The sequence below is a fragment of the Sitophilus oryzae genome, unplaced genomic scaffold (genome assembly GCF_002938485.1).
Source record: "Sitophilus oryzae breed Bouriz unplaced genomic scaffold, Soryzae_2.0 scaffold_85_pilon_pilon, whole genome shotgun sequence".
NCBI lineage: Eukaryota > Metazoa > Arthropoda > Insecta > Coleoptera > Curculionidae > Sitophilus > Sitophilus oryzae.
The window spans coordinates 824,125-835,944 of NW_022147483.1; the positions used below are offsets into that span (position 1 = coordinate 824,125).

The window sequence follows — 11,820 nt, forward strand, 5'->3', positions numbered from 1 at the left end:
AGCTGATATTAATTCAACGAGTGTATAAATTGTCGCACGATTACTGTTCAGATTATTTGCAATGTTTGAAATTGATTAAAAAATTATTTGTAATATTTTAAAAGAAATAGTATGCTCTATTCGGAGTACTTGTTCTATGTACTGTTGTGCCTCCCTATAACGTCGGAATAGTTTTACGATGGTCCTTTGGTCCTTCGTCAAAAGAAGTATAATTTTTACTCCTAATAAAACAATACACTATTGTTCGGAAATAGTCTTAAGTGAAAATGAAATTAGTATGTATTATCTACTGTTAAAGTGTAAAATACTTACTGCAGATCAAAATGTGGGTAGGAATTTGGAAACATACAACCGTTTCAAAAAAAAAAAAAATAAAACAACACATTTTCTGACAACGATTTTAGATTCTCGGGAATGAAGATAGTCTTTATATCAGAAGAACTGCACTAGACTTTGCAAATGATATGTATTCGAACAGCGAATTTTTGTCACTTATACCTATATTTAAAATAAATCCCTGCGTTTAGCGGTCTAATGGATTCACACGAAATTACTTCAAAAATCGGTCCAACATTTAAATTGATGAATAGATATATTTTTATATAGTTTTATAACATTTACAATTATTTTTCGATTTATTATCTGTTATATCTGTTATAGAAATATTTTTTCTAGTTTTCTAGGACACATTTTTATAACTTTTACAGTTATTTTTTGATTTATTATAAAGTTTCAATAAAAATTTTATTTTTTTATTTAAATCATGATTTAAATCATTTGATTTAAATCATGCCAACCCTGAAAAATAATAATTTTTCTCTCTGAAAATTTTAATATTTTAATGAAATTGTTTATCATAAAATGGAATACCTATCTACTCGAATCATCAGATCTTTGTTATAATAACATTTTTTTAATAAATAAATAAGTGCGACCAACCTAGAGCAATTTTTTCTGAACTCGCCACAAATTGTATTTATTAAAAATTCTGAAGCCAGCCCTGTGTTAGGGGTGTTGCTCGGACTAAATGAAGGCACGTGCCGGCACACGACCAAAAAGGCAGGTCAGTCCCATTTCTACCTTTTATCTGGTCTTCGGTAGCTCCACATTACTTCCGGTATACATTCATTGTCTTCCGCAACATTTTTTTCTGTTTCATTTCAGACGCGCTTTTTTATCGGTTTATTTTTTGGTTGCGCGTGAAAAATATTAGTGTTTGGAAGAATGCCAATGAAGAGAAAATATATCAGAAATATGATTGGTGGTTTGGAAATAAATAATTATTGTTTGTTGTTCTAGAAGAAAACAACAAATAATGTAATAAATATATAGGTTCTGAATATGTGAGAAGTTAATTTGTTGTGAATTTATTTTTTTTAAGGTAAGTACTCTGTTGCTTTTTGTTATAATGATTTTTTTCAAACTAAAGTTTTTACATTTTCAAATTGTAAACGAATTTTTAAGTTTTTTTTATTTGATGTTTCTGGCAAAACATGTGAGCGTCGAATTCGAACCACCCTGTACAGAGTGGTTTCTTAAAATTTATTCCATAAAAATAATTGTAGGAAAACCAATACACCTACAAAAACAGTAAATATATGCACATAAGTCTACAGGGTATTTAAAAAAACGTGCCACGTCTCGTGGGGTAATTCCTCACGTAAAAATAAGATTTATTTTTTACATCAACATAGATCCGACTCTGCTTTGTTTCGTACCTACAGGGAGGTAAAATCTTCATTTTTTTTTCTATTTATTAAAATTTTCTTCCAATTGCCTTTAACGATTTGAATAAAATTTTGAGGGCGGTAGTTACTATAAGTGCGACATATTTTAGTGCTAAAAAAGTATCGACATATTCACCAGGGACGTACATATGGGACATCACTGAAATATTTCTTTCAAAAAACATGTGCGCCACTGACTTTTATTTATATTGTTAGCGAAATTGATGAGTTAAACGTAATTTTATTAATTTGCCTTAATTTGGATTAAGAAAGTCAATAATAGCAACCTTTTTTGGTCATTAACTGACCAAATTGTTAGATAAGCACACATTGATTCCCCATCAAAAAATATGAAAAAATGTTCCTACAAAATATGGGAGGTAAAAATGCATAGTTTTAAAAACAGTTTTTTTGTAATTATCTTAAATACCATTATTATTATTTTTTTAATTTGCTGCAGGTTGCTCTGAACATAATTGTTATAAATTTTAATAATGGTAATAAGACAAAAAAAAATAAATTAGATTAAATAAATAATTTATTAATTTAATTTTTATTTTTGTTAATAATTGTTTTTAATGAAATTGCGTCTATCCCATCAAGGAGATCGAAATCAACCAAATATCTAGAGACAAATTTTCATCGGCATCAAACGGCCTACACGATTTTGCTAAGAAGAAAAAAACATGTCAGTGGCGCACTATGCACTTGATTAAAATTTATTGAAATTTATTTCTAGAAAATCTGACTTTTTTCTCGTATGGACGTCATAAAATGCCACTATTCCTCGTTCGAGGACCCAGTTGACACCACAACTGGCTACTACGACGACTATCATCGTCAGGATTTCTATAACAAGTCCGCCATCGACCAGGAACACTATAGAGGCTTCATAAAAGTAGAAGACGCCATCAATTTGAAGGCCCAATCCCAACTAGCGGCTACCACCTCGCCGGATATTTATGATAACAACACTTACGAGTCATTTTTATCCGCTTCCTCGTTAGCCGAAGAAAAAATCAGCTATGGTGAGTACCTAGAGTAATTTTCGTCAATTTAAAAAAAAAATCAACCTTAGAGCGTGAAACATATAGATACTTTTTTTCCTAAAGGTATCTGAAGCCGACATAAAAGATTACACTATTAACCCTAGAAAAATAATATAATTAAAATACTATTTATTTAAGGAACTTCTATGTAGAAAGATCCTCTAGTTTTGGTCTTGTATATTTATTCATCACTATTTTAAATGTTGTTCTAGGAAACATCAATTTCTTCACGCTTCACAAAGATGATGACTTCGACAACAACAACAAAAATTTAAATTTCAAAAGCAGAAAAAAACGAAAACATATCGTCAGAGATAGACCACCGTCTCCTACGATCCTGAAACGAAGAAGACTGGCAGCTAATGCCCGGGAACGAAGAAGAATGAACGGGTAAATTGTTTAAACTCGCTGTACAACTTGTCGTCCGATAAATTGTATGGTCTATGAACATCTTTATGGCATTTTTTTATTTTAGATTGAACGAAGCTTTTGACAGATTAAGGAAGGTGATACCTAGTTTAGATGCTGAGCAAAAACTCAGTAAATTCGAGACACTACAGATGGCTCAGTCATATATTTCAGCTTTGAGGGAACTATTGGAAATGCACAAATAACTACAAAATAAAAGAGAAACTATTTTTTTTCTTAATGTAAACATATCTTCTAGTCTAACTCCAAAAATATTCTAATAGAATGTATATTGTAAATTTATTCAGCCTGCCCTGATCTCTTTATATGCCATTACGCGTTTATTTTACGTTGCGACATATTTGCTGTATGATTTCCGCATTGGATATGCTTAAAATGTATTTATTTTCTATTTGTGAGAGTTATTTTTGTAAATAAATTTTAGAAAACACGTTTCAAAGTTTATTATCCCTAAAATAAAGTCCTTAACCTTTGAAATGAGTGTTTGTTTTGATGAATAATGAATAAATAAATTATTATCCCCCTTTTTCCTTCGTTTCTATAACATTTACCTAGTTTATTATTGAAAAATAGCTTTTAATACTTACAATATGTCGTTAAATTTGGCTCAGTAGTATATAACAGCTGTAAAAAGTATTATTTTTCATAAAAGGGCGATTTTTCAAAAACTGGCGGTAAATTGTTTTCAGCGCTTTTGAGATTTTGTGGGCAACTTAGGAACTAATAAAATTAAGGTAAAGGTACCTGTATTTCAGGTCCTCTCGCCACCTATCGAAGGATTGCCAAACATGACCACCATTTTAAAGCGATCTGTAGTCGTAAGTAGGTGGTGACATCTAACAAAGAAATCTGAAAGCTAACTTGATTTTTGATTAGGAATCTGTAATTTACGGTTCTGCTGACATCTAACAAAAAATTACCAGACTTACGACATTTTTAAAGAAATCTGTAATTTTGAGGTCCAAAAAAGTGTTGAGTCAGAGCCATCTATGCGTAGAAAATAGTATTATTAACGATTTTAACCCTACAAAATCTAAATTTTATTTATTTTTCTTTGAAAATCAAGAAAAATCTAAGAAATTAAAGAAAATCTTTGATTATATGCCTATGCAAGAACATACTAATCACATATTTATGTGTCCCAGCTATAGTTTGAGTATTGTAGTGGTAAGAACAGTTAATATTTCACTATTTGATTTAGCAAAACTTTACCGATGATTGAAAAAACAGTCTAAACAATCTAAGCATGGTCTAAAATGGTCTAAACTATGTATATTAAAACCTAACGAATATGTATTAAAAATAAGTATCCATATAATAATTTGCTTTGTTCTTTGTTTCAGCGAAGTACAGAATCCAAACATCATTCGTCGAAGATTGCAGTAACTTTTTTAAAGATAGCTTGATCAGGCCAATTATATAAGGTAAGTTTTATAATGATACATATTTTGATGAATAATATATACAGGAAAATATATACTGTGTCTGAAATACTCTACAGTAGAGTATAATTTATATAGCAGTAATAAATACAATAGTTTGTAACTATAGTTGATCATTAGTAGATGAAGTAATGTAATATATGCATAACTTATGCATTAAAACTAAGACAAGTCTATAAGTCTATTGCCTAACAATTATCTTAATAGTTATTAAAGCTTTGCTTTATTTTTTCAGATCACAAACCCACATCAACAATGTAAAAATAGAAGATACGACTCTACAAGGTAGGTTTTATAGTTTCATATCAAGCATTTGCCTTTTATATTAACTAAATGTATTTTTTTAGTACTAGTTTCAGCAGAGATTGCAAGATAGGGATGAAGAATTAATAAAACAAATATCAATGTATGTATTATAAAGATTTATTAATTTATTCAAATATTTTCGAGTGCTGCTGCTTCTCTGATATAACTCCCAATCATATATTGTTTTTTAAGATATATTGACCCCCTTGTTGAGATATTGTTAGGTTTGTCTCGACCCCCTACTTTAGTCTGATAAGAAATCTTTCAAAATTTGTATTTTGAATATAAATGCCTTGGATTTATTAAAAAAAACTATAAAAATATCTATTCAGATTTTAATATTTAAAATAATTGTACCAGATTTCGACATATTTTAGTCTGTTATTAATATTTAGTAGAAACATAATAAAAATATTATTTTTCCATGTGAGAAGGAAGTTATACAGAGAATATACTATTTTAAATAACGGTATTTAAAAAAATTACAATATAACTAACAATTATTAAATAAATCATTTTTTATATGTCTGCCCTCAAATTACACTTTGAAAAAAAACTAAAAATTATTCCTTATCAACTACATTCGATGTTCCCATTGAAAAATCTTGTGGAATAGCACCAACATCCCTTAACAATGTTTCTTTGTCCCCAAAATAGTCCCTATACCAATAAATATGCTCCTTTTTCGTCTCTACAGTGATATACGGATTTTTTGACAGGCCCGTACACACTAGTTCCATAAAATGCCTTATGGGGCCTTTAGGGGGACACCATGGCTCTAAATGCTCCTCTAGAAATACGTGATCGGCAAAATATACTTTGGCTTCTTCATCCAGACCTAAAATTGAACGTAGAGTGTTTAAAAAACATGATTATTAGAAAATATATAATATACCTATTTCGTTGTTAATGGGGAATTTCCATATTTTTCCCTGTTCAGTCCACAGGATCATCTCCTGGAAATAATTGGCAGGGGGATGAGTTACGGCAAGTTTAAGATCCTTTTTTGCCAGTTCGCTCCAGGTTTTTAGCTGAGGACCATCCTCAAGTTTGGAGTTATCGTTAAATATACCCAACGATTCGCTCCCAAACAAATCGATCTTTTCAAACACTCTGTAAAATAATAATAAATGTTTTTTGGTAAAAAGTACTTTTATTTTTTCCTAAATGTATAACTGGTAGCATAACTAAAATATGCTCATCCACATAACAGAACTGTAAACGTCAAAATTTTCATAACCCCACTTTGTTTTTGACTTTGACACTTCATCAAAGATAAATATAAAATGAAAATAAATTAATTTATCAAATAACAAAAGGAAATTGGCTAAATTTATCGGAAAATCATGGATCCTGCAGAGGATATGTGTAAAAGTTTGGTGAAATGGCTGCAAAAGATCGTGCCGAACCGTTCGCGAAACGTTTCGGAAATCTGTGATGGAGTTGCTATGACCGAAGCCCTACTTCAAATAGCTCCGACATACTTCGATAAGCTCGAGCCCAAAATTAAGAAGGATGCAGGCTCCAACTGGAGACTGAGGATCAGTAATTTAAAAAAAATATCTGAGGCAGTTATAGAGTATTATCAAGATGTTTTAACTTTACAAGTACTAGAGCTAGGTAAACCAGATGTGACTAAAATCGGCGAGAACAGTGATCTGGTACAACTTGGCAAGCTTCTCAGATTGATTTTGGGTAGATTAATATTGTAAAACACCTTAAGTTCTTTTATATACTGTTATTTTTATAGGTTGTGCAATAAATTGTGATAGAAAACAGGACTACATCACTTTAATCATGGAAATGGAAGAATCTGTCCAAAGAAACATAATGCAAACCATCCAGCAACTTGAAGAAATAACAGGAGGTCCAGGCAGATCAAATTTGAGCCTCCTTATCCTAGACAGCGACACAAGAGTAATGAAACTGGTAGCCGACCTAGAAGCCTCCAACGAAGCTAGAGAAACCCTAGCTCTACAATGCCAAAACCTAGAACACCAAGTACAAACATTAACAGAAGAGAAAAAAGTCCTAGAATCACAGTGTCAAGAGATGCAGGAGAAAGAATTCAAAGGCCCGGATGTACGTAAACAAATAGAAGTCCTGAAAGAAGAAGTATTTAAGGCTGAAGTAATGCGCGACGATTTTAAAGCCAAAGTCGAGGAACAGGAAAAACAGCTGTGGAACTACCAGCAAAAAATACAAGAACTTCAAATTGCCGCTAACGATTCTTCAAGACTAAAAGACGAAGTTGATGCTCTGTCTGAATCGGTTGGTAAAGTAAATGACTTGGAACTTGCTCTGGCTTCTTATAAAAAAAGGCTAGAAAACTATCAAGACCTCAAAAAACAAGCACAAAAGTTTGAAGAGAAAGCCATGGAGTATTTGAGGAAAAACATGGAGATTGAGGAGGAACTTACTAAGAGTCTTAGCTGGAAAAACCAGTGTGAAACTTACAAAACTCAGCTTGTAGAGCTCCAGCAAAAACTGGATGAAGAAACACAGAAAGCTGACAAGACTCAGTTCAATTTTGAGAATTTGGAATCCAAAATGATTGCATTACAAGCTGAAAGAGACAGGTTACTTTTAGAAAGAGACACTTTAAGAGAAGAAAACGAAGAGTTAAAACTAGGTCACGTTAAATCTGAAAGCTCAACAGCAGTTTCTCAAGAACTACTTCCAGCAGATCTAAAAGAACGCCTACGCTTCCTGGAGAGAGAAAACAAAACACTTAAAGCCACCCAACAGGAAATAGACACTAAACAGACCGTCCTAGATCAGGCTGTTAGCCGTGCAGAAAATCTTCAACAGCAAAACAGAACTTTGAACCAGTCAGTATTAAAACTAGAAGCACAACTTGAAGAGCTAAAAAATGCATCAGGAGAACCCTCCAATGGCTCATCTTCAGTCAAAAAGCTTCAAGAGGCTCTTGCGGCCAAAGAACACGAGCTTCAAGTGGCTCAAGCAAAGTACCAGCGTAATTTAGAAAGGGCCAGGGAGGTGGCAGCTCATTTGGATCAGGCTGAGAACCGAAACAGGACTTCCTCGATGGGGGTGCTTGAGGAAAGGTTAGTGGCTGCCGCTTTCTATAAACTAGGAGGTTTACTGCAGAGGGAGGCCGTGGATGAGAGATTGGCCGTGTTGAATGCGCAGGGGCAATCTTTTTTGGCTAGACAGAGGCAGCCGGCACCAAGGAAACCTCAGCCTAGATATAAGTCAAAATAATCCCTTATTTACATTTTGTGTGTAATGTATACCTTAACAAAAAGTATTGTAATATTTAAATCACTAATTTTTAAAGATAAATTTTTATATTAAGCTGTTATTCACCTTATCTTTGAATTAAATTGGTTATGCTAAATTACATAGATGAATTTAAGTATTTTCCTATCAATAAATATAGAACTTTAAATAAAATGTATTACTTACACATCTTCCACAGGTCTGGGTCTAAATTTCTCTCTTGGTGCTACTCTGTGGTCCTTTTGAGGAACCTGTGTTTGTGTACTAATATTCTGAAGTACCCTCCTCACTTGTTCAGCTCTGTTGACTTCTGGTTGTTTTACCTCCCTCTCAATTTTCATTCCTTTGATAATATCACTATAATAAAACAAATAAATCTACGTTTTTTTGTTACAAAATTCTACGTTTTTTTGTTACAATTATATAACAACTAACCTCAGTGTAGTCGCCGATCTTTCAGAATCCAAAGGATTCAAAAGTTTTGTCAGCAATTCAGACTCAATTTTTTTACTGTCACCTTCAATAGACTGAGCCACGTCCTTAACAGCATTTAACACCTGTTTTTCTTCAGACTCTACCTTTTCTTCAGGTTTTCGAGATTTAATTCTCTTATTTGAAGGTTTTGCCAGGTCCAAGCGTTTGGTATAGTCATCCGAAACCATTTGCTGTAATAAATTGTTTAATTTCTCGGCCATCTGCTCCTTGGAAGCTTTCTTTTTCTGAGCTATTTCGTCGGAATCGGATGAACTCTCGCTGCTGCTGCTGCTACTGCTCGATGGGGGATTATTCGTGCTTTTCTGACAAAAAATCGTCTTGGAACACGTTAGGTTTATTCGTAAAAATGTACTTTGCGATGATGGCAGTTTTCTAAAAATGTTAAGAGGAGCATGTTAATGATAAATTATGTTTAATATTTCTTATTACCTTAAAATAACTTGTGTAATGTTCATTTTTTAAAAAATACCAAAAAGACCAACGATTTCAAAATTAAGTTAGGTTATGTCATTCAAATTTTGACACATTTGGGTGTTTTTATTCTATAGCAACTTTCGCCTGTGTTGCCAAGATGTTAGTGAAGTCCTCAAACTGATCTATATAAATTAATATTTTTATAAATATGAAACAAATTGAACCATTATATTATATTTTTATTAGATTTATCATGATTTTGTAATGGTTCAATTTGTTTCATTGCAATAAGACTATATGTAGAAAACATCATGTTTACACATAGTGCTCGAAGCTTTCATCGAACAAATTTTGTATCGAAGAGGCAACAAATTCTTGTTTACTCTTGTGTTGTTTTGGGGGTTGGAAATTGTTAAAAATCTACAAAAACGTAATTAGTAGGGCACAGAATCTTGTTAAATGTGTTTTTTTTATTGATTTCAAAGCAAATTGCTGAAATAAAAGCAAAAAACCTTGGCCATTACACTGACTAAGAAAATGTCTTGTAGAAGTGATATGTTCTTGTTTTGGGGCTTTGAAAGTGATAAAAAACTACAAATACATAATTTGTACAGCACAGAATCATGTTAAATGAGGTTTTGTATTGATTTCAAAGCAAAATTGGTGAAATAAAAGCAAAAAATCTTGGCCATTACATTGACTTAGAAAATGTCTTGTAGAAGTTATAAATAGGGGTATTACTACCTTGTTTTATAATTTATAGATGTAATAAGTCTCTATTTAACTAAATATTACATTATTTCGGAAAATATCGAATAACAAAGCTATATTAATTGAAGATTCTGAAGGCTACCGAACCGCCACCATATTTTTGAATTTTATTTTAATTTATATGGGTTTAATAGGTCTGAAACTGCTTAATTAACTATATTTAATGATAATCTATAATTCCTTAACTATTTTAAAGCTTCAAAGTCTTTTTTAAGGCAAAAATCTATTTTTTATGATATTAACAATTAGGGACATTGGGGTAATTAAAATGCGATATCTTTGTGAATTTTGATTTATTCGTTTATTGTTTGGTGTCATTTTATTCGGAAAACACGTAGCTACATTTCCCTGGCAGTAGTTTTGTCTCCAATATAGCGCTATATTGCTAAATTTTCATTTAAACTTGAAATTTAAGTCATAAAATTACATAATTTTCCATCGGCAAAACAGAAGAAAAACGCCAGTTGACGCTCCCCCTAGCGTCAAAAATCAGGAACCGAGCGCCAAAACTCGATATTATTGGTCGTTTCGGTCGATCTACGTCATTTCTGGACGGACCGTTAACGATGTAGCATCTATGTCGGTTGCGTCTCCAGAATTTTTAGGAAAAAGTGCCTTTTTCTTGTATATTGTGCTCGGAAAGCATGTGTAGTGCATAGCTGGACTCTCAGAAAGGGTAAGTTCTACCATTTTCCTACGAATTTTGCGATATTTTTCGAAAATTCCGACCATCTAAAGGCGACCGGTAGAAGGCGTAGAAGCGCAAGATCAACAAAAAAAGTCAAAGCCACCTTTTTTTTGTTAAACATTCCGTTTCTTTCTGTTTGCTTTTTTATACTTTCTGTTGCTATAAATAGATCTTTTTTATGGTTGTATTGTATTAAAATAAATCATTTTCAGACTTAAATAGTTTGATGAATATAGTATTTTAGAAATAAACACCATAAGTGAATAAATTATAGTCATTCAATTTTCTGAAGAATATTTCTAATAGTAGTGTACTTGATATGGTTTTTCTTAAAGATATTATGTAATAGAAGAATATTTATGTAATAAATATTTTATAAAATAATCTAAATATAGTTTAGGAACCTGTAAAACACAGAAAAATTACATCTGCCTGTATTTATATTAAATAATATTTAGAAACTTAATATAAGGTAATAATTAGTACTTAATATTGTAGGTATAATTGTTAGTTATTGATAGTTTTTCTGAAGCTAGTAGATTTTCTTTGCTAATTCATTAATTTTATTTATTTCTTAGAGACTTTTTCCTTAGGTTTTTATGTTTCTAGACTATGTAACTAAAAGATATTTTGTCTTGTTTCAGATTATCCAGGGCTACAGATATACAAGGACCACGCTGCCAGTGAAGAAGGAGGGGACGAATATCAACACAGCAAGAGATCTTCAAGTCGCAAAGAAACCAGGCTGCCTTTGGAGGGAATGGAACAAGGATCGGTATGGGTCTGGACACGTCATATAGCTCAGGTCGTACCTGAGCTCGGGCGCTGTATCCAGACGTGCTGCACTCCGGGAGTGAATGTGCGCCTTTACACATTTTGCTCGGTCTCGGTACAATCGCGGGTAGGGCCCAGCTGGACTCGAGTGATGGTAAGTACGACCATTTTCCTCTGAATTTCCTGATATTTTTCGACAAATCGGACCCTCAAGTGGCTGGTTTGAAAGCAATTCTATTGGCTGAATGTAACGTCATTTCTTTTCCGATTGGTCGAAATTTTATCAGGCAGTGTATAAAAGTTTTGCTTTTTTTATAATTTCTGCTTACTATATAAAAAGATGTAATTTATTGTGGATTGACAGTTTTCTAAATTTGATGTTTTTATGGTTGTACAGGATATCTATGTATTAAAATAAATAATTTTTTTAGACTTAGATACCTTGATGGTATATACCTATAGTATTTTAAAAATAAAAGCCT

At 32.2% G+C, this 11,820-nt stretch overlaps 3 protein-coding genes and 1 long non-coding RNA gene across 4 annotated transcripts; 3 read left to right on the top strand and 1 right to left on the bottom strand.

The window, feature by feature from the left end:
- Positions 1 to 1,205: 1,205 nt before the first annotated feature.
- On the top strand, positions 1,206 to 3,413 carry LOC115890204 (neurogenic differentiation factor 4-like). The gene is made up of 4 exons (XM_030910366.1): positions 1,206 to 1,381; positions 2,467 to 2,755; positions 2,989 to 3,166; positions 3,252 to 3,413. The coding sequence occupies exons 2-4, from the start codon at positions 2,488 to 2,490 to the stop codon at positions 3,388 to 3,390; spliced, it is 585 nt and encodes a 194-aa protein (XP_030766226.1). The 5' UTR covers positions 1,206 to 1,381; positions 2,467 to 2,487; the 3' UTR covers positions 3,391 to 3,413.
- An 825-nt stretch (positions 3,414 to 4,238) lies between these two features.
- LOC115890072 lies at positions 4,239 to 5,094 on the top strand. The gene is made up of 4 exons (XR_004051558.1): positions 4,239 to 4,372; positions 4,549 to 4,629; positions 4,883 to 4,932; positions 4,995 to 5,094. It is a non-coding gene; the product is annotated as an uncharacterized LOC115890072 (long non-coding RNA).
- Positions 5,095 to 5,232: 138 nt separating this feature from the next.
- On the bottom strand, positions 5,233 to 9,223 carry LOC115890071 (28S ribosomal protein S31, mitochondrial). Its single transcript, XM_030910196.1, has 5 exons — positions 9,121 to 9,223; positions 8,632 to 9,063; positions 8,383 to 8,553; positions 5,849 to 6,066; positions 5,233 to 5,791 (listed from the first exon to the last, which is right to left on the bottom strand). The coding sequence occupies exons 1-5, from the start codon at positions 9,144 to 9,146 to the stop codon at positions 5,517 to 5,519; spliced, it is 1,122 nt and encodes a 373-aa protein (XP_030766056.1). The 5' UTR covers positions 9,147 to 9,223; the 3' UTR covers positions 5,233 to 5,516.
- Positions 6,187 to 8,317, top strand: LOC115890069 (protein hook). The gene is made up of 2 exons (XM_030910195.1): positions 6,187 to 6,648; positions 6,704 to 8,317. Exons 1-2 carry the CDS (start codon positions 6,300 to 6,302, stop codon positions 8,176 to 8,178), a joined length of 1,824 nt encoding a protein of 607 aa, XP_030766055.1. The 5' UTR covers positions 6,187 to 6,299; the 3' UTR covers positions 8,179 to 8,317.
- Positions 9,224 to 11,820: the final 2,597 nt, after the last annotated feature.

Bases quoted from the DNA above. Each gene is read 5' to 3' on its own strand.
- LOC115890204 (XM_030910366.1), top strand. From the start codon at position 2,488: ATGGACGTCATAAAATGCCACTATTCCTCGTTCGAGGACCCAGTTGAC. The intron at 2,756-2,988 runs GTGAGTACCTAG...ATGTTGTTCTAG, and splicing joins CGAAGAAAAAATCAGCTATG to GAAACATCAATTTCTTCACG. The intron at 3,167-3,251 runs GTAAATTGTTTA...TTTTTATTTTAG, and splicing joins GAACGAAGAAGAATGAACGG to ATTGAACGAAGCTTTTGACA.
- LOC115890069 (XM_030910195.1), top strand. From the start codon at position 6,300: ATGGATCCTGCAGAGGATATGTGTAAAAGTTTGGTGAAATGGCTGCAA. The intron at 6,649-6,703 runs GTAGATTAATAT...TTATTTTTATAG, and splicing joins GCTTCTCAGATTGATTTTGG to GTTGTGCAATAAATTGTGAT.
- LOC115890071 (XM_030910196.1), bottom strand. From the start codon at position 9,146: ATGAACATTACACAAGTTATTTTAAG. The intron at 8,554-8,631 runs GTTAGTTGTTAT...GTTTTATTATAG, and splicing joins AGATCGGCGACTACACTGAG to TGATATTATCAAAGGAATGA. The intron at 5,792-5,848 runs GTATATTATATA...GTTCAATTTTAG, and splicing joins CCCCATTAACAACGAAATAG to GTCTGGATGAAGAAGCCAAA.